Source organism: Colius striatus, chromosome Z, assembly GCF_028858725.1.
Source record: "Colius striatus isolate bColStr4 chromosome Z, bColStr4.1.hap1, whole genome shotgun sequence".
NCBI lineage: Eukaryota > Metazoa > Chordata > Aves > Coliiformes > Coliidae > Colius > Colius striatus.
The window spans coordinates 17008835-17032774 of NC_084790.1; the positions used below are offsets into that span (position 1 = coordinate 17008835).

Consider the following 23940-nt stretch of genomic DNA (forward strand, 5'->3'; position numbering starts at 1 on the left):
ATGGAACACAGATTTCTGTACTACACATAGTTTTTAAAGTTCTCTAACTCTTTGAAGGCAAATTCATTAAATTTGGGTTTGCTCATTTTTAGATAGAAAACAGTGGTTATGAATCCTTACTAATTAAGGATTCTTTTGTATGTGTTTAAAATTTTACTAGAGAAACTACTTCCTTGAACCTGGAGAATTACTGCTCCTGTTTTTTCTCATGGGTCATGTAAAGGTACTTTATCACTCCTCCGTATACAAAAAATAAAGCCTGAATGAAAAAAAAAACCAAACCACCAGACACTGAAGCTCATAGATTTTTCAAGGCACCTGTGTTTGCTCCCTGAATATGCAGCTTTCCAGACTTAGACTAGATGTGCCAGAATCTCAGGGCTGCTCATACAGTCTTAGAGCTCTTGTGCACTTACAGCTGTGACCTTCTGAGCTCAGTTCCACTCCTGACAGCTTGTTTGGAAACCATGGGTGAGTTCCTGAAGAGCCTTTCATCATAATCGTGCTGTCACATAACTTGTTTGTTCTATGGACAACTGGTAAAAGGTATGTTGAAGTTCTGGACTGATTGCAGAGTGCTGTGCTGTGACCCTGGGCACAACCAGGTGTAGGCCTTATAGTGGCATCAACATTTTTCAGCCTGCTTCAGCACATGGGCAACTAGGGAGATGAGGGTCATGCCAGACATTGCAGTGAATGGCTGGAAGGGGCAAGAGATTAAAAACAAAGTTACAGAAGAATAGGATAAAATAAAAAGAGAAAAGAGAGGGAAGGGAAGGGAAGGGAAGGGAAGGGGAGGGGAGGGGAGGGGAGGGGAGGGGAGGGGAGGGGAGGGGAGGGGAGGGGAGGGGAGGGGAGGGGAGGGGAGGGGAGGGGAGGGGAGGGGAGGGGAGGGGAGGGGAGGGGAGGGGAGGGGAGGGGAGGGGAGGGGAGGGGAGGGGAGGGGAGGGGAGGGAAGGGAAGGGAAGGGAAGGGAAGGGAAGGGAAGGGAAGGGAAGGGAAGGGAAGGGAAGGGAAGGGAAGGGAAGGGAAGGGAAGGGAAGGGAAGGGAAGGGAAGGGAAGGGAAGGGAAGGGAAGGGAAGGGAAGGGAAGGGAAGGGAAGGGAAGGGAAGGGAAGGGAAGGGAAGGGAAGGGAAGGGAAGGGAAGGGAAGGGAAGGGAAGGGAAGGGAAGGGAAGGGAAGGGAAGGGAAGGGAAGGGAAGGGAAGGGAAGGGAAGGGAAGGGAAGGGAAGGGAAGGGAAGGGAAGGGAAGGGAAGGGAAGGGAAGGGAAGGGAAGGGAAGGGAAGGGAAGAGAAGAGAAGAGAAGAGAAGAGAAGAGAAGAGAAGAGAAGAGAAGAGAAGAGAAGAGAAGAGAAGAGAAGAGAAGAGAAGAGAAGAGAAGAGAAGAGAAGAGAAGAGAAGAGAAGAGAAGAGAAGAGAAGAGAAGAGTTGGGGCCTGGGCTATAATGAATGAACAGAGAAAGTCAGCAGTTTGTCTTTGAATTGCCTTCAACAGCAAAAAAAGGACAGAAAGGAATGCCTGTGTGATAGCAAGCTCGAGCAAGGGGAAAACCAAAACTGCAGATTGTAACAGAAACAAGGTCAAAGCAAGAAGATAGGACAGAGCATTAAACTAAGCATTGTTAGAAGACTGAATAGAGCATTCAATTTAGCATTATAAGATTGATTGTACTTGACTAATAAATTGTAACATATGTAACTAACAATAATATAAAGTTAACTAAATGTAAGGTAAGCATAACCATAGTGTGAGAGAAAACTAACTGAAGGCCGAACAGATGGGGTGATATTTTAAGCACAATAAGGCTGATGTTTTAAGCACAATAAGGATGATGTTTTTACACAATGAGGTTGGTGTTTAAGTTGTTACAAAAATGAAACTTTGAGGCCTTATGCATAGCGCGTGATGCTTGGTATTAACTACTTGCCATGAACTGTAGCACGTACACAGCATTTGGAAAAGGTATATAAGTGATGATTATGTGACAATAAACTGGAGCTGATGCATATCACATTGGTGTCTGGTCACTCTCGTTTCGCGCAACAAAGAAGAAGAAACCCTGCACAAAGAAAAAGGAACCCTGCAGACAAGAGAACCCCTACCCATATCAGTGTCGGTTCAGTGGCCTTCAGCTGTGATAACACACTTATCTCTTACATTTTTTTAATTTTGATGTAATAATTGAAAGAAAAAAACCCACAAAGCTCAAGCTTTATGCTTTCAGTAAAATGCTATCTTGACACTGAGCCTTCATACTCACAAGTGCATACTCACGATTTGCATTAATAAAATGAGCACTTGTGGGAGAAAGCTTTGGCCTCTCAGAGAAAACGGAATATAGATTTTTAGTTCACAATCGCTAAAAGTTATGTTGAGAGCACTAACAGCAAGTTTACTTCACAATGATATCCCCACATTATTTGTACTGCACCTCTCAGTTCAAGGACGGAGCTGCTGGAGAGAGTTCAGTGCAGGGCCACAAAGGTGATGGAGCGGAGCATCTCCCTTATGATGAAAGGCTGAGGGAGCTGGGGCTCTTTAACTTGGAGAAGAAGAGACTGAGGGGTGACCTCATTAAGGTTTACAAATACATTAAGAGCGGGTGTCAGGAGGATGGAGCCAGGCTTTTCTCAGTCATGTCCAACCATAGGACAAGGGGCGATGGGTATCAGCTGGAACATAAGAGGTTCCAAAGAAACACAAGGAACAATTTCTTCACTGTGAGGGTGATGGGGCACTGAAACAGGCTGCCCAGATGGCTTGTGGAATCTCTTTCTCTGGAGACATTCCAAACCCACCTGAATGAGTTCCTGTGTGAGCTACTCCAGATGTCCTGCTCTGGCACGGGGGCTGGACTGGGTGATTTTTCGAGGTCCCTTCTGACACTTAAGATTCTGTGATTCTGTGACTTTAGAAACCAACTTTCAAGTGTAACATAATAAAACTCTCTTGCCAACAAGGCAACATTTCCCTCTTTTGCACAGAAAAAGAGAAAGACTTGATTAAAAATCACACTTTGCTTACTATTTCTGCCCCATTTTTGTGTTGACCTGATTTAACCATTTTCTGTATCACGGTCTTGGCCCTAGTTTTCAGAACTGTCGTCCAAATTGCCAGACCAAGGAATCTGTTCTTTCAAGGGTGCAGCTCTACAAACTCTCAGCCACAGATAACCACAGTGGAGAAAATTATAGCTGCCACTGCCAAGTGACATATTTATGTCCTCCTTTCCCACAGGCAAAGGCTGACACCAAAACTGTCTCGTGAACAGTCATATAAGACTAGGTCAGGTAATCTATATCTATAGATCACTTCCAAAACAAAGGCATGTCACCTTCATAAAATTGCTGCTACTGCACCAAGTTTCCATTATGCAGAAAAAATGTCAGTGTACAGTGAGTTACTGGCAACATAGTGGAAAAAAAGGGAAAGGGTATGCAATGATCATTTGTTTTTCACTGTATCTGTCCATGTGTCTCAAGCTCTCACAGATACGTGCACACTGACAAATTTATGACATATGACATTCTCACCTCCTCCTCTCGTCTGGTTAACAGCATCCTGGCTTGTATCACAAATGGTGTGGCCAGCAGGACCAAGGCAGCAATCACCCCCCTGTACTCTGTGCTGGTAAGGCCACACCTCGAGTGCTGTGTTGAGGTGCTGAGAGCGTGTCCAGAGATTGGCATCAAAGCTGGGGAAGGGTCTGGAACACAAGTCTGATGAGGAGTGACTGAGGGAGCTGGGGGTGTTTAGTCCAGAGGAGAGAAAGCTGAGGAGAGACACTCTCTACCTGAAAGGGAGTTGTAGTGGTGAGATGAGGGTTGGTCTCTTCTCTCCAGGAATGAATGACAGGACAAGAAGAAACGGGCTCAAGTTGCAGCAGGGGAGGTTTAGATTGGACATTAAGAAGAACTTTTTTGCCAATAGGGTTATTAAGCATTGGAACAGGCTGCCCAGGGAGGTGGTGGAGTCACCATCCCAGGAGACATTTAAAAGACACATAGGTGAGGTGCTGAGGGACACAATTTAGTGGTGAGCTTGGCAGTGGTTAGTGGCTGGACTTGATCTTACAGCTGTTTTCTAACTGAAACAATTCTCTGTTTATATGTGGAGGAAAATTACTATTGTACTATGAAGATGCACTTTTGTTTCTTCCCCCTTCATCTTCAATAACTGAGAAAAATTAGGAAGCAACTAACTCTCAGGCAAAAAGATGCAATACAAAACCTCATCATCAGTCCTCGGTCAGCGAGTTGGGACACTCAGGCCTCGGATCATACGTGTAAACCAGAGGGGTGACAAGGCAGATGACCCCTGCAGATGGATAAAAACTCTGCTGACAGGCTGTGAGAGGTGATAGTGAGAGCTGGGTACTGGTGCCTCCTGACAGTGGGGCAAGCAGCCAGCAGCTAGATCCTGTCTGCGCAGAGGCACTTGATGCATACTGTCATCCCTCTCCCTGACTTGAGCAGCCTGAAATCAATCTGAGCCTGCAGTCACCTCTATGCAAGTACAAATAACCATGCTTCCTCTAGGCTTCTGCAGGATGTTCATGTGTGCAGGAGTAACAGAAAAACCACCAGCTCAAACAGCCTGCAGTGAAGGGAAGCCAGAGTGAAGGACAGCTCCTGAGGATGGACCTCCTGCGTTTAGAGGCACAACACACACTAGTGGTACTGTGACTCTTTCCAGTGCCTTCCTGCAGGACAGCAGGCGTGAAAGTCTTCTCACACAGACCAAGCTGCCTGGAGGACACTCACTGCCCCACTTTGGCCAACAGTGATGAAAACTCAACACTCAGATGGCAAAGGCCTTCCTTACAGTTTACAAAATGTGTGTGTGAGCCCAATAACATTGTTACTATTTACCACAAAAATGGTAAATAGCTATAAACAGGTGTTTTTTTTTTCTATTCATAACATGCATTTTCTAAAAACCTAGCAGGAACTTTCTCTTCCAAAAAGCCAAATAGCCTGAGGCCTCCCCTCTTACTGCAAAATCAAATTACCCTCTTCACTACAGTACCTGCTCTTCATTACCATTAAATGACAAGTTCAAAGCCTGTAGGGAAAAGACTTTTATTTCAAACTTCTGAAAGATTAATACAAACAATACAAAGTAGGCAAAAGTAAAAACCTATTTTAAAAGTTATCTGTCCTTGTAAAAGTGCTCTATAAAAAACTGAAGGCAAATGACCAAGTACATTTTTTAAGTCCTATGTATTGCTTGACAATTACGCATGCACCTACCTATGGGTGTTCATGGACTCTTAGTGCCTGTTTTGCCACATTTTACACCTGTCAAGGTGTTCTGGATTTGGCTGGGACCAAATTAATTTCCTTCCCAGTAGCTGGTACACTGCTGTGTGAAGCGTTTAGTGTGACCATAATGTTGGTAACAATTGTGGCTTAAGGACAGTCACTGGCTCAGTCCTCCCCACTAGCAGTGGGACGGAGAGAGAAAAAGATGGCCAAGGGTCTTGTGGGTTGTGACAAGGACAAGGAGGAATCACACACCAGTTATGGCCCTTGGGCAAGACAGACTTGACTCGGGGAAACAAAGGTGTAGGATTTTTCAGTCTCCTATGCTCTGCCAGAGAGGAGGTGCACAAAAAGCTGAGGGAGCATGGCTAGGATGGCTGACCCAAATTAGCCCAAGGGCTATTCCACACCACAGGACATCATGCCCAGTACAAAAACTGGGAGGCGCTGGTGGGGAAGGGAATATTGCTGCTTGAAGACTGTCTGGGCAAAGGTCAGTGGGTGGGTGCAACTGCACTGGGCAGCACTTGTCTGTCTTGGGTCTGATTTCTTTCATTTCTGTATTTTCTTCATTATTATTGTTGTTGTTACACTTCCTTTTAGTTATTAAACTGTTCTTACCTCAACCCACAAGTTTCTCCTTCTTTTCTGCTGAGAGCAGAAGGAGTGATCAGTGGCGCTTAGTTGCTGGTTTGGGTTAAACCCCAACACAAGGAAGTGCCGCCTGTTACAAATACAAATTAGGACTATTACCAATCAGAAGCCTTGTAAGAAACATGCCTGAGGAATCAAGCCTATGCCACGTGTTGTGTCCAGCAGTTTCTGATCTGTGTCATTTACAGACTTAGAAGCACTTGGAAAAAAATTCCAGTTGGTTCCAGGTCTTCACGAAGATAGAAATAAATAATTTGGAAAAAAACAAGGTTTTCCTTTCTAAAATGTAAACTTCTCAAGTTAATGTTTGTATAATTAGGATAGTGTAGTAACAATGGTGGTGATTATGAAAAGAATAAGAGTCACATTAACAAACTTTAAGGTCATTAACAAAAGATAGTGAAGTGTACACAGGAACAAACAGATAAATATCTAGGACATCGCTGCAGCCATGCTAAATTTAGTTAGGACACAGAGGGAGACTCTTCTTGTGTAGGAAGGGCAGTTGTTATTCATGTCATGCTTGAAGGCAACTCTCCCATGAGCTTCCCTGTAAGAGGGGAAAAAAGGGTTTATTAAATGCTGTCTTCCTAACACATTTTTTACATATTATAACACAAAAGCTCCTCTGCACCAAGAAAAACTGTGTAACCACTTCCCTTCGCTGGATGCTGGCATCCTGCTGTATTATGAAAGTTTTCATTGGGTTTTCAAATTTGCTTTTTTTTTTTTTTAATGATACTAAGAGGGTGAGGGAGCCCTGGCACAGGCTGCCCAGGGAGGGTGTGGAGTCCTTCTCTGGAGGTTTTCAGGCCCACCTGAACACCTGTTCCTGTGTGACCTGATTGAGGTGGACCTGCTTGAGCAGGGAGGTTGGACTGGATGATCTGTAGAGGTCCCTTCCAACCTCTGCCACTCTATGACTCTTCTATAAACTAAATAACAATAAACTTGATAATTAACTAGTAAAAGATAATGAAACAACACCTTGAGCTGAGCTTCACATTTCCAAAAGGATACTAAATTAACCATTAAGCTTGTTTGAGTATTTTGTACCCTGTCAGGATGATGCAATCAAACTTGAATCCCAGAATATTTCTACACACACACACACACACACACACAGAGACATGAAAACTCAAACATAAAGTAGAAAGTAGAAGTAGAAAAGACGCTTCAAGAAGGTAAGAACACATGCAACAGTCCCTATCAATTTTATCTTATTTGCAGGAATAATTAAGGGCAACACCTATATTATGAAAATATTCTTCTTGACGTTTCCCTCCTTCAAGTTTTTCCAGAAGAACATCCCATGCTTAGTTGTCCTCTCTCTTCAGGTTGAATCCTGCTTTGTCAAACCTCTGTAGCAACAATCTAAGCCACACTACTGATGAGGCACAAGCATGATCACAATCTCAGGAACCCTGGCAGCAGTAAGGGGAAGACTTTATAAGTATTCTCTGTTCTGGTTTAAACACTGCCCTTAAAGAAAATATTCATTTTCACCTTGGTAGCACTCTCAAAGAGAGAACAGAATTCAGTGCTTCTTCCTCTCTCTGTAGCCTTTTCAGCTCTTTAGCAGGAACTGGTTTCATTTTTCTCTTTTAGAGTAAGCCCTTCTGAATACCCTACTTCCACTCTTACTTGTCGTGCAGAAGAAGTAAGATTTTCTAAGTTACGGTGTGATCCTGCCCAAGACTACTGGCACATGTGGCCTTTCCTCCCGCTGCTGGTATCACTGGTATCTGTGGAGGGACGGAGCAGACAGGACAGGGATGATGGCAGTGGGTCCCAAAGCTTCTGCCAGCGCTTTGGGCAGCAGAGGCAGACGAAGCTCAGGGTGCAGCTCAGCCTTTGGAGCTGTGCTGGAGAAGGTTATGAAGGCTGTGATGACAGCTTGCCTCAGCTTCCCTCTGCTTCCAACGCTTTTGGTGCAGTCCCAATGCTAACAACAGAAAGGGCCCAGGGACATACACAGCCAGAGGACACTGGAGACAAAGTGCACACTAGTGAGGTTCTTGCTTAAGCCATGAGCTGGTCATTAGAACACCCCGTGTTCTGCCACAGATTTGTCTTATTTCTTCAAGCTGCGTACACGGCTGGCCTTGTGTTCGGCCTTATGCTGGCCCTATGTCTCAGACAGCTTTTATTATTTTGGATGCTTCTAATGACCCTAGAACTGCTCAAACACAAATCCCAACCAATCAAGCAAAAAAAAAGCCCCTCATAAACAAAACACCTCTAGAAAGAGGTGTAGGAGAGAGACACACTTTGATTGCCACACCTAAAAGAAACAGAAAACAAGTGCTGATCTCTTCACTACCAAGAACCTGACATTCAAACAACCCTCACCACATGCCCTAGTCCCTCCCAAGACCTGGGTTTCAAATGAGAGTTGTTGTCATGGTACCTGTGACTTTGTTACCTGATTTCAGAGTAGAGCACAAGATCGGGGTTCTCGAAAGGGATTGCTCCCTGCAGGAACCCCAACAAGCAAGGCATCTTTGCAGGCATTTTGCATACAGTACTGCTGGAGTTCTGCAGCTGCCTGAGAGACCTGTGTAAGGAAAAAAAGAAATATAAACCCAGAGAGGAAAATTATTTGTTCACAAGCATCTATTAGGCATTTCCTCTTGAAGAACCATTATCAAACAGAGTTGGAGAGCAGCCAAGTCAGCTCTTGGATTCTAAAACACCAAGCAAATCAGCACAGACACACATTTCCAAAGCTCCAATGAAACATGCACGAAATACTACGCAGTGAAGAGCCAGAGGAGTGTGGAGGACTGAGATGCAAATGTGATGGAATTTGTCCTCATTAAAACGTACCGGGCCGTGACCACAGTATTTTCTAATCTAGTGTACTGTTTGGGGGATTATTTTTGAGCTCTTATATCCTCAGATAATTTATTAAAAGGATTTTCATTTCTAAACTGTTAAGAAATATGGAGTATGACAAGGAATGAAAGCAAAAAGAAGAGAATGAATGGCTATTTAAGTCTGAATTGCCTCCTTCTCTTGGCAGTGAAGTGACAGCTTCAAAGCCACATTCTGGCTCCCAAGGAGGACAGCCCAGGGCTGCAGAACCCTCCCATCTCTGAACGGCAAGTCAGTCCTGGGCCTTTCTTTTTGAAGGAAAACATAGGGGAATTCACAGTTTCTCACATACACAGTGGCAACAGCTGCAAGGAACTGTCAAAATCGATGCTGTCTACTACATTTACTGTAAGAGGAATTAATTACATACTGATTTCTCTTCCCACAGCCTTTTGCAGTCTTGCCAGAGGAGGACCATGCAGAAGGACCATGCATGCTCCCCAGCCTCCAGACTGAAGGGACCACCCAGGAACCCTGATGTCATCTTGGTTCTGAGCCACCCCATGTGACAGCATCTGGCAGCACATGGGACAGCTGGCCTAGCACACACTTTCCTTTGCTGTTTTGCTGATGTCCTGTTCACTACCTCCAGCCGTGCCCCAGGACACTCATCCCGATAACTGCCCAAATCCACCCGGCAGCCATCAGCATTTCAGGGGTTGTGTGAGAGAAGTGTTTTTCCACAGTCTCACAAGTTCTCTTTGGCAGAGTACAGGAAGGAGCATCTGCAGCAACTGCAAGTCACTGGGCTTTGTCACTCCTCCTTGAGGAGACCCTCTTTCTGAAGGCTGCAAAGGTCTCCCATCATGCCCAGCCCCTTGGGCCCCCTGCAGCCATAGCACCATCCTGACCCCTCGCTGGCACCCAACTGTGCACTGCAGAGGTGTTATTGGGAAGTGGTGCACTTGCCCACGCTGATCAGCCCGAGGCAGCATGGAGCTTCTTCCTGGGAAAATGGGCAGAGAGTCACTTGTGGCATGGCTTGGCATCTGAGCACAGGTCAGCAGCTCCTCAATGCATCTCCTGGCACTTTGCTGCCGAACTCTGCAACATGCACTGAACCATTAACATATCTTGGTGCTCCTGAAAAGATACAAACCTGATTTTTGGCATCTGTGTGAGACTGATCCATACAGCAGCAGGTCAATGCTCCAGGAGAGATCAGCCTGCTCTTAGCCTTACCTATGCCCCTATAGCATTCTTCCCTTCTCCGGTTCACACACAAAGGTTTCTGCCATGTGTCATCACAGGCCAGACACGCTCCCTTGCAGTAGCCTCTTGCATGCAAGATGCGTGGGGGTACTTCTTTCCTACTTGGTTTCCTCTTTCTGAAAACACTGTTCCTGTCTGCTTCTTCAGCTGGCAGGGTAAACAAAATCACCATCGCAACTTTGTACTACAGGATGTATTTTTAAAAATCCTTTTATATCCAGCTTCTGTCTGAAAACACATTGTCTATTCAAAGCATCTGAAACAGTGTTTCCTATCTCAGCCTCTGCTAAAACTGATCTAAATGTTTTTTTCACCAGTTGAATGCATTCCTCATTGTTTTTACACTCTGTGTTGAGAAATCACACAGACTCACAGAATGATAGGGCTGGAAGGGACCTCTAGAGACCATCTAGTCCAATCCCCCTGCAGAAGCAGGTCAATCTAGTTCAGGTTGCATAGGAACGTGTCCAGTCTCCTCTCCAAGAAAGGAGACTCCACACAGTCCTTGAGCAGCCTGTGCCAGGGCTCCCTCACCCTCACAGTCAAATAATTTTTCATTATGTTTAAGTGGAACTTTTTGTGTTCCAGCTTCATCCCATTACCCCTTGTCCTGTCACTAGATACAACAGAAAAAGGGATGCCTCAACCTCCTGACACCCACCCTTTAGATATTTGTAAACAGATCCTTTTATAAGACACATTTTTAATCACGCATCATTTCCCTTTTGATAAAGGCACAAACATGCTCCTGGAACAGCAGACCTGATATATGCCTCAAAGTGAGCAGGAACAGAGATCCAGGCTCCAGCTTGTGGTACAAAGCAACAGAAATGTCTGGTCAACCATTTCTGTGTTGCTCAATGTTCCTCTTTCCCGTAAGAGACTATGTTTCTACTCTGCATCCTACTGTTTCTCACAGAACCCTACACACCCCTGCACTGACAAACAGCAGTCCTTTCCAGCGCATCAAACATCTGCCAATTTAGCACTTCCATCAATTAACTGGTTGAGACAACGTCTGAAAGCCAACAGTGGTTACACCTTGCAATAAGCACTTCAAATTTTCACCAGGAGTAGCTCCCATTAATTGATTTTTACATCAATTGGCAAAGTTACGTGCAGCTGGGTACCTGGCACCACATCAGGCTGGGGAACGTGGTGTTTTGTGACAGAGAAAAATGGCAGGCACAGCGGGGTGACGAGACGAAAGGACACTGCAGGGCACAAATCGCTTTGACCTTCGCCGCCTCACTGCCTACGCCAGATTCTGCGCGTGGCTGGTTTCAAAGGGCCGTTTTTGCGAAGCAGCCGTGGGCACACGCACCCGCCCACACGCTCCCGCACCGTGTGCGGGCCCAGAGCTGCCTCGGCCACGTCTGCGAGGGGGAATGTGGGCTGCCAGAGCGGATAAAAAACCCCCCGCTACATCCACACCTTCGGTGCCGGCAGAGGAGAGGCCGGCCTCGGCAGGCCGCCTTTGTCTGGCGTTCCGCTGGCAGGCGGCGCGGGTGCGGACAAGACGCCCAGCCTGCGGTGGGACGGGCCCGCTCCGCCGCCGCGGCAGCGCCGCCGGGCTCGGCGCGGGGCCGCACCGCCGTCCCGCTCGCTGCTGCGGAACGAGCCAGGCGCCGCCGCGGCTGCTCGCCGCGGTCCTTCCAGCCGGAGCGGCCCTCGCCGCACCGCGCCCGGGCTCCCGGGCCGCCCGCGCCACCTTCCTCCCGGACCGCTCCCGGGCCGCCCGCGCCACCTTCCTCCCGGACCGCTCCCGGGCCGCCCGCGCCACCTTCCTCCCGGACCGCTCCCGGGCCGCCCGCGCCACCTTCCTCCCGGACCGCTCCCGGGCCGCCCGCGCCACCTTCCTCCCGGACCGCTCCCGGGCCGCCCGCGCCACCTTCCTCCCGGACCGCTCCCGGGCCGGGCGATGCGGGCGAGCAGACAGGGAGGCAAACGGCAGCGCGGCTGGTCGGCACCACCCACGGCGAGCCGGCCCCGGCCCAGCACGGCGGCTCACCTTCATCCTGTCCACGGCCACCTCCAGCTTCAGCTGCTCCACCAGCCGCTGCAGGGTGCTCAGGCTGCCGCCCGACGACATGGCGAAGGCCGAGGGACGGAGAGCCAGGGAGAGGGATCGAGCGAGGGACCGACGGATGGACAGATGGAAGCAGCGGCGTCGCTGGACGCGGCCTGGCTCCCCACGGCCGCCGCGGAGCCGCCCCGGGGAGGGGCCCAGCCCGCTCCGCCCCGGCCCCACCGCACCGTACCGCATCGCCAAAGAAACGGAGAAGAAACAAACAAAAACAAGGGGAGGTGGGAGCGGGGGAAGTAGGAGAAACGACCAAAGAAAGGAAAAGGGGAAAAGGACAAAAAAAGGGAAGAAAGGGGAAACAGGGGAGGCAAAGGAGAGAAAAATGAAAAGAGATGAAAAAAGGTTAAACGGGAACAAAACAAAGGGAGAAAAGGGGAAAAGGGTGAGAAGGGGAAAAAAGGATAATAGAGAAAAAATAAGAAAAAATTTTAAAGTAGGAAAAAAGAGGGAAAGGGAAGGAAATGGGAAAATAGGAAAAAGGGATAAAAAATGAGAAAAATGGAATAAAAGGAGAAAGCAGGGGGAAGTGGTAAACGGTAAAAGGGGGGGGAAGGGAGAAAAAGAGGGGAAAAATGTGAATAAGAGGGGGGAACAGGGAGAGGAAAAGAAAAGGAAGAAAGGAAAAAAAGGCAAAAAGGGGGGAAAGGAACAAAGAGAAAATTAAAAAGGGGTGGGGGGAGAGAAGGAGAGAGGAGGGAAGGGAGTAAAACAGGAAAGAAGGAAAAGAGAGTTTTAACCGTTTTGCAGAGATTTAACAAAAAGCCCACCCTGCCCACAGGCAGCTGTTAGGCTCAAGTTGTCCTCCAGCTGCTGCCAGCATTGCTGCATCGCCCTCCCACAGGTTCATCACCGTTTCACTACTGACCATAAATAAGTGGTCTTTACCACTTACCTTTTGAATTACTTTGTGGCTAGGGTTTGCCAGCCATCCGAGTTTGCCAACCTGTTGAAAGCAGAGATGAAGTTTATTGCCTCAAGTGTTTACTCTGAACATAGGAACAACCACTCAGAGGTTGAGCCCCAGTCAAAGCCTCAGCATGGTCATGGAAAGACTTGCACTGAATGTGAAAGGCTTGCTTCTGAATATCTCTTGCACATTGGGGCCCCTCACTACAAGGGTGACATGGAGGTGCTGGTGTGTGTCCAGAGACAGGTAACGAAGCTGGTGAAGGGTCTGGAAAACAGATCTGATGAGGAGCAGCTGAGGAAGCTGGGGATGTTCACTCTGGAGGAAGCTGAGGAAACACCTTTCACTCTGCAACATCCTTACAGGTGTTTGTAGTGAGATGGGGGTTTGTCTCCTCTTCCAAGCGACTTTAGGAAAAATTTCTTTCCTGGAAATGTTTGTCAAGCACTGGAACAAGCTGCTCAGAAAGTGATGGAATCCTTGTCCCTGGAGGCATTTAAAAGACAGAATCATCATGGTAGGATAAGACCTTTAAGATCATCAATTTCAGCCATGAACTTCACATTGCCAAGCCCATGTGCAGCTATGACACTGAGGGACATGGTATAGTGGTGGATATGGCAGCAGTAAGAATTGGACTCAATCTTAAAAGGTCCTTTCTAACTGAAAAGATTCTGTGACACTGTGATTCTCCAAGATCCTGTTACCTAACACTCTTCCACAGAAAGATCTCACCACTACCTGGTATCAGCAATACTTGCTCATGCAAACACTTCCTCTCTGAAGTCATCTCAATTTACAGTGGCTTTACTAGCTATAGTATTGTAACTCTCAGCAGTCTCATTCCTGATGGGTTTTAGGTAACTGCTTTGTTAACTCTATTCCAAGATAAAATAGGGCCTGAGAATGCATGTCCAACAGACAGACGTGATTTAGAACTACAATAAATGACTGATGTGGCTCCACTAGCCCTCTGCCCCTTCCCAGTAAAATTCCCAAACAGAAATGGGGCAGCAGGACCTCTTTTACCAGTAAATCATGGAATTGCTGGCCTGGGCTGCTGCAGAGGAAACCACAGTGTGCTTCTGGGCCTTATTTATTCTAAGTAGTACAAGGTCTGATTAGACAAGAGAAAGAATACTTTATATTTAGAATTTAAAGCAAATTTTGCACATATTATAAACTTTTATTTATTTACATAAGGCATCAAAATTGCCCTTTTTAACAAAAAGGGTCTTTTTCCCTTTTACCAGTGCTTTGGTGAAAAAAAGTCACATTTAGCAGACTAATATTCACTGGTACACCTCTTCTGAACAGACAGGTACAATCCAACGCACACAAAGAACCACACACAAAAGACCTAAGCATATTATTTCATGAACAACTCTGCAGAGCAAAGAATTAAGGCTTGTTTCCATGACGATGATGATCAATCATGCATCATTTATTCCCACAAAGAACAAAACTCAATTCCAACTGGATCAGGAATAGCAAGAGAAGAAGTCCAGTATAATCCCCATATTGCGTACACCAAAACAAACCAATTTGGCATCATAAAACGAAGAGTGAAAAGGGTGGGGTGGGTGAAAAGAGAGGAAAACAGAAAGTGGCCCTTGCTTCCATACCACTTATAAGCACTTCCAGTGTCCTTTTGCAGGAACCCTTCAGTTTAAAAAAAGAAAAACAGGACTTTCAAGGACTGACCTAGAAACTTTTTCAGAAAGACTAAAGTTATGGTTCCACCGATCAAGAATATGAAATACGTACACAAAATACATTGTTTGGAATAATGAATTCCACACAGAGATCCCCAAGTAAATGGCATAAATACATTGAGCCGGGCCTGTTTAATAGGTCTGATCCATAAAAAACGGTAAACCTGTATTATTTTTTCAGCCTGATTTAATAATTCCTGAGTTTTCAATCACTGCTGAAGCCACAGCAGACAAAACTCTGAATGATGTAGTGTAAAGTTTTGCAAATCACTTTCAACATGGGCACACATTTTGTTCAGCAACCTTCAGTCATCAATAAAGGTCAGTCTTCCAGGACCTTCATTCTTCATCCACCGCCGGTACCTTTTCCATCGGGGATCCATCGCCATCTTCTTCTTTAACTCCTCCTCTTGTTCTCGTTTATAGACCTGATAAGACAGATGAAAGTTTAGCAAGGCTGAAAAAAACATCTTAAGGGCACCTGAAGGAGGGAGTAAGTGTTCACCAGGGCAGATGAGTTTGGGCTAAACAGACCTCACTTCTGGCAAATACAGCTCTTCTATATTTATTGACCCAAGTATCACCAGTTATAAACAGCATGGATCCCAAACCATGTCATTTTCCCCTTAGGACAGGATAGCCATCCTTTCTCATTTCTTGCATCTAGCATCTGTTTTGACTAGTAACAGTAGTCCATCTTTGGTCCTTCAAGTTATTTTCTGGCAAGCTCATCACAATTCCAGTACCTGTCAGTTAATCCTTTCCTCCAGTACCTGTCAGTTAATCCTTTCCTTAACATTAGCATCAATTTTACCATTTTCCTCTTTAAGTTTCTAGAATAATCCACCTCTGCCTACTTTTCAAGCACCATTCTCTTATCTCTGGTGCCCTGCCAGCAGCAAAAGCAGTTCTGCCACCGTCCCATTTTTTTTCCCAGCGTATGCAGAGCAGCAGCAACTACTCCTTCTCCCCTTAACCAGGACAAGTACATATTCTCAGTTTCTCTCTCAGAAAATTCCCACCCAGATGGCCCACAGATGAGCTTCTGTGCAACAATGAAAGTGTTTTGCCAAACTGTCACCTCCCCCTGCCCAGCACTCCCAATCATTCTGGACTGCAAATTCCATGCTGTGGCTAATGTTCTTTCACTGCTCTCACAGAAAGCTTGAAAATGGAGTTACACATTGACTATTTAGTAACTGGCTATCCATGTCAAGAACAGCAGTTGCAGCCAGTGGCATTTCATAGGCCATTTTTACTTCAATAGATATAGAGCACAGCAAGAAGTGTCCCTGAATCACTGAAGGCCAAAGAACTGTCAAGCAACAGTACAAAAAACCCCACAATGAGATAGCAATTTATATCTTGGAGGACTTATGAAATAGGAGTTTTAGGCAACCTAAGTAACTCTTATTAAAAATTACTGTGTGGAGAATGGCCATCAACCTACTGTAATAACTGTGTCATACCACATTGTTGTAAGAAACCCTTTTATCAGCAAGGCTAAATAAGACACTAAATCTTGTATGCACAGGCTCCCTAACAACTACAGGTGGATGTCCCTGACAGAGCAAATCCCTTCCTATATTCATGGGCCTGGGCAGGAGGTGTCGTCTACAAGTCCCTGTGCATAATAAGTGGAAGGAAACACAGAGAATGGTTTTCAATACAAAACAGTCATAGTTAGAATTGAAGCAAGGCTTCATGCACCACCCCAAGCACCTTCACCAAAGACCCGTTCTCACTCTGGATGCACCGGGTAACTGTTCCACCAGACCCACCCACCTCATAGTTTTCTCGTATCCACAGCTGCCGTTCCAGAAAGGTTTCTTTTTGGTGATCTTCCAGACTGTCAAACTGAGACTGAGACATTTTCATGTACCTCCGTATGATATATAGCTTCTCTTCCACACCATACTCTCGCCCTTTAATAGTAAAACTATAAATCCACCAACAGTACCAAACTACATATTTGAACAAGTAAAACGGAGCCAGGAGGATCTGAAATAGAAGGATGTCATATATCTTGGGCTTCTGATAACCACCTTTTATATCTATTTTATTTTTAATAATGTCTTTTATGATTTCTTCCTCCTCTTCACGAATTTCCTCTTTAGGTCGCCTGTTCTTGCCTTTTTCTTTAGTCTTGTTTAGCAAACCTTGTTGTCTGGCAATCTCGGTAGCTTGTATACGGTATTTTGGCACTGTAGCTAAGTAGTTGATAGCTTCGTTATAACTACTCCACCAGCTGAAGAACTGTAATTGAAGAAGAGAAGTAGCAAAAGCCATGTTTTAACACAGATATATTCCTATTTGGAGGTTTGTCAGGAAGAAAACAAATAATGCTGTCATACACCTTTAACCTCGATTACATCACAGCAAGGGTAAAAGTAGCAGTTTTTCTGTAAATCTGCAGCTATAATTATTCCTCCAGACTTAGTAAGTCACCTGGAAAATCTTACAGTAATATACAGTGATGAGGAAGGATAAGCACACATGGTTTAGACTGATTTTATACACAAGAACACTGTAATCTCCTGAAGGTTAATGCCAGGCTGTGGGAGCCATTCTCAGAAGGCCTCTTGGATTTATAAATAAAGTAGCTGGTACATGAGTACTTCATTATAAAATTGCTACCCATTTAAACTAGTTAATTAAACATGGATTAAGTACATGACAATCTCATTAGTCTGACATGATTCACGTCTCCCTCTAATCTCCAGCTATGCCCTTAATTCCAAAAAACCCACACAAACCAGAAAGAAGGTGCATGGAGTGAATGTGTCTCAGTGGGGCAACTTTTTTAAGAAAGCAGCATTTCACACCATTCACCAAGACAAAGGGCATGTATGTACACATTGCACAGTCCTAATAAAGGCCAATAAGAAAAAGACAGAAAGCAAAAGGCAAGTCAGGTGTTCACACTGAATTTGCAATCATCTGGCTGCTAGACTTCGGGAAAGTGTCTCCGCTTACTGACAAAATACGAAACACCAGGCAAAATGAAACCTTGCCACTGGAAGTAAGTCTGAAAAGAAAATAAGTGTGTCATGGGTTTGTGTGGAGCTGTTTCTGGTAACGGGTGAGATGTAAAGATGGCTCCTGTAAAAAATTGCTCAAAACTCTCTCCAGCTCTGAGTCAGACCCACTTCAGGGGCTGAGCCAATTGGGTGCCTCCACGATCACTTCTTAAGGAGAAGCTGAAAAACAAAGGTGCTTCCTTCTTTTCTGGGTGGTGGTGCAAGGAGTTGGAGGAGGGAGAAGTGAGCATACAGACCCCAAGGTCAGCAAGGGAAGAGAGAAGGAGGTGTGCCGGAGCAGAGACTCCCCCTGCATCCCCCAGTGAGATGGCAGCTGTCCCCCTGTAATCCACGGAGAGGGGTGGTGAAGCTGAGATTTGTTGGCAGGTCACAGAGAACCCCATGCCAGGGGTTGGTGACTGTGCCTGGAGGGGGCCATGAGTTTGTGGCAGGGCAGCATTGCAGTAGAAGGTGCACAGAACGCTGCTGCTGCAGAGGAGTCCCAAGCTGGAGGAGTTTGTGAGCAGAAGCTGTAGCCCTTGGGAAGGACTCATGCTGGAGAGGTTCATTAAGGACTGTGTCCTGTGGGAGGGACCCTGTGTTGGAGCACAGGAAGAATGTGGAGTCATTCTCCTCTGAGAAAAATGAAGCTGCACAGACCATCTGTGAAGGACTGACCGCATCCCCCATTCCCTATCTCCCTGAGGTGGGGGGAGGTAGAGATATCAGGAGCAGTGCGTTGAGCCCAGGGAAGAAGGGAGAAGTGGGGGAAGGAGATCTTAAAGTGCAGGTTGTGTTTTTCTCATCATTCTGCTCAGGTTTTGCTTTCTCCTCTGTTTCTAGTAGGCAGTAGAATAAATTTCTCTTTTTTTCCTCTCTAGGTTGAGTAGTGGAGTCTATTTTGCCTGGAACTGTAGTGGCAGCAAGCCCTCCCTGCCCTGGCCCAAGGATACACAACATCTTTGGTTATCTTTTCTCCTTCCATCTTGCTGGGCCCTCCTAAGGACGGTGGTGGGGGGGTGAGCCAGAGGCTGCATGTTGCCACCTGGGACTGAACCACGACTAAGTATCTGGCTGCGTACGCCACAGACATTTATTATTCCAAGGTCTCAAGTTTTGATCAATGTATTTTTTCTTTTAACATCCAATATCCTGTTAAAAATGAGCATCTTTACTACAGAATAACTTGCATCTTACTCAAACTCCCTCCACATTTTTAATGTAATGTAATGAACCAGTACTCTTAGATGCTAAAGAAGGGTTACGCATCCTCTTCCACTCAAAAATTTGCCAGCAATAGCACGAGTTTTCTTATCTAAAAAAGCCTCCAGGTTGCTTCCTTGACTTTGGAGCAAATTTATCTCCTGACTTTATTGCAGTGTTCACAATACACTGCAGTATAAGATTTCCACACTGGTTAACTCCCCATTCAGTCCTATCATTCAAATTGAGCCTTGAATTTAGTTTGCAAATAATCTGTTTTTCAAAAAATTACTTATGCGAGCCTGGCAAACTGACACTTACTTATGCAGAGCACTAGTCCTGCCTGTGCTCAAGACCAAGCTATTTTGAGCCCGACATGAAGAACTGTTGTTTCCATGGAATATCCTACCATTACAAGAAGCTAGCACCCGCCTTTGTCCAGAGCACCAACGGCAGTCAAAAACCTGCTCTGTACGTTCCAGACTTGAGATTTGTTGTGGAGACCATGGAGAAGTTCACTACAGCAGACAGGAAGGGGCTTCCTCACCAACAGCACTCTTTAATATCCGGCATGTTATGAGAGCTGCAGGTGTTCCTTCTCCTGTTCAGAAACTCAGCGAGCAGTGCCACACACACCACACATACGATGTTTTTACCTGAAACACAGAGATGGCACACACGGTAACCAGGATCACTATTCTGACGTCCACTTTGGGTGCCAGTCTCCTACTGTAGTAGTGATAATAGTGTCGGTAGTACTCTTCAGGATGATCCAACATGTAGTCATAATCTTTACGTGTTTCTTCATCCTGCAGCATAAGGTGAAGAACATGTAGAAATTCAGATTCCTGTTTTCACCTACTCTGTTACAGCTGTGTTTTACAGCTGATCAACGATCATGCTGCTGGGAAATCAGCAACAGCCTGAAGGAGCACAAGGCACAGAGGAAAGTCTTTTTTCCTTTTCCTCATATTTTCAATTAATTTGTTTGCACCCTTATCTGCCTCCACACATCTGACCTACATGGTCTTAAATTCAAAAGCGTGAGGTGCATGAAGATAGTTAATACTGAAATAAAGACAGGCAACTGAAATCCGCATAACATTTTTAACTTCAGAATGGGAAATCTGGATTGACTTGAAATAACATACATCATTCAGGAAAATATTTTTCACATGAAGAACCTATTAAGAGATTGTCTTACAAATCTTTTAGAATTAGCTTACAGAGTCGTGGAATCTGTCCAACGGAAGGCCATTTCAAAACCTCATTGTTCTCATTTTATAAGTTTTTCTAATTTTTATCCATGTAAGCAAGAAATAAGAAGTTTAATTTCATTAGCCTCAGCAGCATTCCTTTCCTACTCCTCCAAAAGGTTTTTTTTTCCTCCCTTGCAGCCTTAAAATTCTCACAAGTGTCTTTCTTCCATTCCTGAATTCCATCTTTGCCAAGCCACACGTACTTTGCCCTGATAAGCCTCCCTTACAGAGCCCGTGTGCTATTCAAGTCACAATTACTTTTCTGTGTCAAGGTATACCTCTAAGGCAAAGCCAGTGGGTTTAATTTAACTACAGAAGGACTTTCACGAGAACAAATTCCAAATACCAGAGGAATCTGAAGAGAACTGCATCCTACCACACACACTCTTAGATAGGATATTGCAGATTTTTCAGTTCGGGTTCTCCTCCCCACCTTCTCTGACTGCTGTTAGCAAGCAAGCCTGCTAGATCCCCACAAAAGAATGCAAACCCGAAGCTGCCGAGCCTGCCCCTTAGCACACAACTGTAAACCCGGGAGGCTTCGGTCCTCCCTCGGGAAGCTGACACCAGCGAGCCACGTGCTGCCAAAACCGGGCAGAATCCCGATGTTTCGGCCGCTCTCTCCCGATGGACGCTGGAAGACAGATACAGCAGAGAAGTCGTTGCCCTCCGGCAAAGTTTGGAAGGGACAATATATCCTCCTGCGCTTTTTAAGAGCCAAGATTCTTCTTTTCGCAACATGCGACTGCTTCATTCCGCCGCCCGTGCACCGGCACTTGTAACTTCAGAGGGGCGAGCAGCCGCGTCCCGGGAGGCGTGAGCCCCAGTGCCGCATTTACTCGCCTGGACAACCGCCTCCTTTCGCCAAGCGAGTCTGTCGAGGGAGGCAGCGGCGCGGGCAGCCGCGGCGAGGGGTCGGTCGGCCGGCCGCCCGCCCGGCGCCCCGGCCCGCCGCCCCCCAAACCCCGCCACCCTCCCGGGGCGGCCCCCTCCGCCGGCCCCTCGCGCTGGCTCTTACCGGAGCGGCTCCGGCCGCGGCGGCGTTCCCGCTCTCTCACCTTGAGGGTCTCGTAGGCTGTGGCGATGAGGAGGAACTTCTCGTGCGCAGCCTGAGGGCCGTCCACGCCGCCCGGCGCGGCCGGCTCCCCGCGGTAGCGGTCCGGGTGGTACTTGCGGGCCAGCTGCCTGTAGGCGCGGGCGATCTCCGCCTTGCTAGCCTGGCGGCTGACACCCAGCACCTCATAGCAGACGCGGCGCCCGCAATACAGGCCCTCCGTCAGGCCCCGCGTCCCCCGCGGCAGCAGCACGGCGCTCAGCCAGAGCCACAGCAGCCACCGCCTGCCGGGCCGCGCGCCGCCGCTCGCCGCCATTTCACCGCCGCCGCCGGTGCCCGCGCCTTGCGCACGCGCTTGCGCGCCGCCGCGGGGCGGGGCCGGGGCCCGCGGGCCCCTCGGAAGCGCGGCGGAGGCGCGGCCGTGGTTGGCAGCGCAGTTCTCTCGCGCCTGCGTTCGCTTGTTCGTGCTCCCTGCCCCCCGCGGGCGATTTCTCCGCGCGCTTGCAGAGGCGGGGTCTCGCTGCCCGTCTTGTGTTGCGGTTTAACACAACTACAGGGTCCCGGTCAAGCGGCAGTCCCCGGAACGCACGGGACAAAACATACCCCGCGGGACGTGTGTTTGGGAACATTCCTGCTTCGGTTGTCGGATATATGTACTACTACCCGCAAAGGAAAAGGTGTTAAAAGTCTGTTAAAGTGGGCATTGGGCCTCCCAGCTGCTGGAGCAGATCTGCTGCCTTTGATTGTTTTGGCCCAAAGACTTGTTCAGGAAACAAGGGCCTCGTTTCTGCTTTGGTGCAGCTAGCAGGAAGATTACCTTGGTATTGGGCCTTTCCCAGGAAAGTCAGATTTATGCTGGAAACATCTGTGCAAAAATACTCGGAGAACACATGATTCTTCTGCTAGAAATGAATATGTATCTTCTGGCTTGCTCTGTTGCCTCCTTTTCACTTTAATAAATACTTGTCCTTTCATTGAGAGATGCATGAGTCCCAAATCTGGTTCCTCTAAAAAATCACACCTTTTTGCAGCTTGTTAGAACCCAGCCTCTCAGCACCAGAGGCCAACATTTGACTCCTTAGATCTTGAGCTTAACAAATAAAGCAAACATTGTGTCTGGACAACACTGTCACCCTGGTATGATTTTTTGTTTTTCTTTAGAAAGAAGCTAGTTCTTCAACACTGTCAGCTGAGGCTTACTTCTGCTCAGAACTGCCCCTGGAGCTGTAGGGAGAGCTCACTATTTGCTGGCAGCATTAGAAAACACAACAAACGGGTGCTACCCTTTCAGCTGTCACACTCCAGGGTGTCTGGTTTTAGCGTCTTGCCAATATGCTCATTACAGAGGTGACACATGGCACCAATATGCTTGGGAGAAAGATGCTGCATTACCTGCCGCCAGCAGCCTGAGCAACCCCAAAACTGCACGACAGGTATTTTACAATGCTGCTTTCTCCCTTTGGTTAATATGTGTGCAATACCACAGCTCAGGAGCCATGGTACTGAACTTTTAGCTCTTTTTTAAATGAAAAAAAAAAAAAAAAGATATTCTAGACGTGCCAGAGAAGGCACTTCAGAGGAGGCAGTGCCAGGTAGCTACGCCTGCCTCTGCCAGCATGGTCTCTGCGGCCCAGGCTGCCACAGCCTGGGGTGAGGCGGGGGAGAGGGCAGCCAAGCAAGTTGTAGGCTATGGAACAGGACAGGGCAATGCCAGCCTGTGGGAGGGCTGTGCCAGGCTGTGGGGGGGCTGTGCCAGGCTGTGGGGGGGCTGTGCCAGACTGTGGGCGGTGCCATACCAGGCTGTGGGAGGGCTGTGCCAGGCTGTGTGGGGGGCTGTGCCAGGCTGTGGGAGGGCTGTGCCAGGCTGTGGGGGGGGCTGTGCCAGGCTGTGTGGGGGGCTGTGCCAGGCTGTGGGAGGGCTGTGCCAGGCTGTGGGGGGGGCTGTGCCAGGCTGTGGGAGGGCTGTGCCAGACTGTGGGCGGTGCCGTACCAGGCTGTGGGAGGGCTGTACCAGGCTGGGGGGGGGGGGGGGGGCTGTGCCAGGCTGTGGGCGGTGCCGTACCAGGCTGTGGGAGGGCTGTACCAGGCTGGGGGGGGGGGGCTGTGCCAGGCTGTGGGCGGTGCCGTACCAGGCTGTGGGAGGGCTGTACCAGGCTGGGGGGGGGGGGGGAGGGGCTGTGCCAGGCTGTGGGCGGGGCCGTACCAGGCTGTGGGAGGGCTGTGCCAGGCTGTGGGGGGGTGCTGTGCCAGGCTGGGGGGAGGCTGTGCCAGGCTGTGGGAGGGCTGTGCCAGGCTGTGGGGGGGGCTGTGCCAGGCTGTGGGAGGGCTGTGCCAGGCTGGGGGGGGGCTGTGCCGGGCTGTGGGGGGGCTGTGCCAAGCTGTGGGCAGTGCTGTGCTGGCCTGTGGGGGAGCTGTGCCAGGCTGTGGGCGGTGACGATCTGTTTTGGGGCTGTGCCAGGGCCTGGGCGGGGTCCGTGGGCGGGGCTCTTCGCCCTTCGGCCGCTGGTAGCACCGGCGGCCGGGAGGGGGCGCAGCTGCGCCACCCGCGGATCCGCGGTACTTTTTCCTTCCCGTGCCCGTGGAGAGCTTGGCGTGCGCCGCGGCCGTCATGGAGGTCAGCGCGGACTCGGGTCAGTCCGCCGCGCCGCGCCGCGCCGCCCCTCGCCTTGGGACCCACCTGGAGCTG

General features: G+C 48.0%; 3 protein-coding genes across 3 annotated transcripts in view; 1 reads left to right on the forward strand and 2 right to left on the reverse strand.

Moving 5' to 3' along the window:
• Positions 1-5070: 5070 nt before the first annotated feature.
• On the reverse strand, positions 5071-12233 carry GNG10 (G protein subunit gamma 10). Its single transcript, XM_062018950.1, has 3 exons — positions 12022-12233; positions 8347-8478; positions 5071-6471 (listed from the first exon to the last, which is right to left on the reverse strand). Exons 1-2 carry the CDS (start codon positions 12100-12102, stop codon positions 8353-8355), a joined length of 207 nt encoding a protein of 68 aa, XP_061874934.1. The 5' UTR covers positions 12103-12233; the 3' UTR covers positions 5071-6471; positions 8347-8352.
• Positions 12234-14179: 1946 nt separating this feature from the next.
• DNAJC25 (DnaJ heat shock protein family (Hsp40) member C25) lies at positions 14180-21585 on the reverse strand. The gene is made up of 4 exons (XM_062018949.1): positions 21259-21585; positions 19598-19750; positions 16504-16974; positions 14180-15146 (listed from the first exon to the last, which is right to left on the reverse strand). Exons 1-4 carry the CDS (start codon positions 21568-21570, stop codon positions 15024-15026), a joined length of 1059 nt encoding a protein of 352 aa, XP_061874933.1. The 5' UTR covers positions 21571-21585; the 3' UTR covers positions 14180-15023.
• A 2218-nt stretch (positions 21586-23803) lies between these two features.
• ECPAS (Ecm29 proteasome adaptor and scaffold) overlaps positions 23804-23940 on the forward strand; it is a 68714-nt gene continuing 68577 nt past the window's right edge. Inside the window, exon 1 of the mRNA XM_062017367.1 lies at positions 23804-23884. Coding sequence (XP_061873351.1) covers positions 23863-23884 — 22 coding nt within the window. The 5' untranslated portion in view covers positions 23804-23862. The remainder of the gene's footprint in view (positions 23885-23940) is intronic.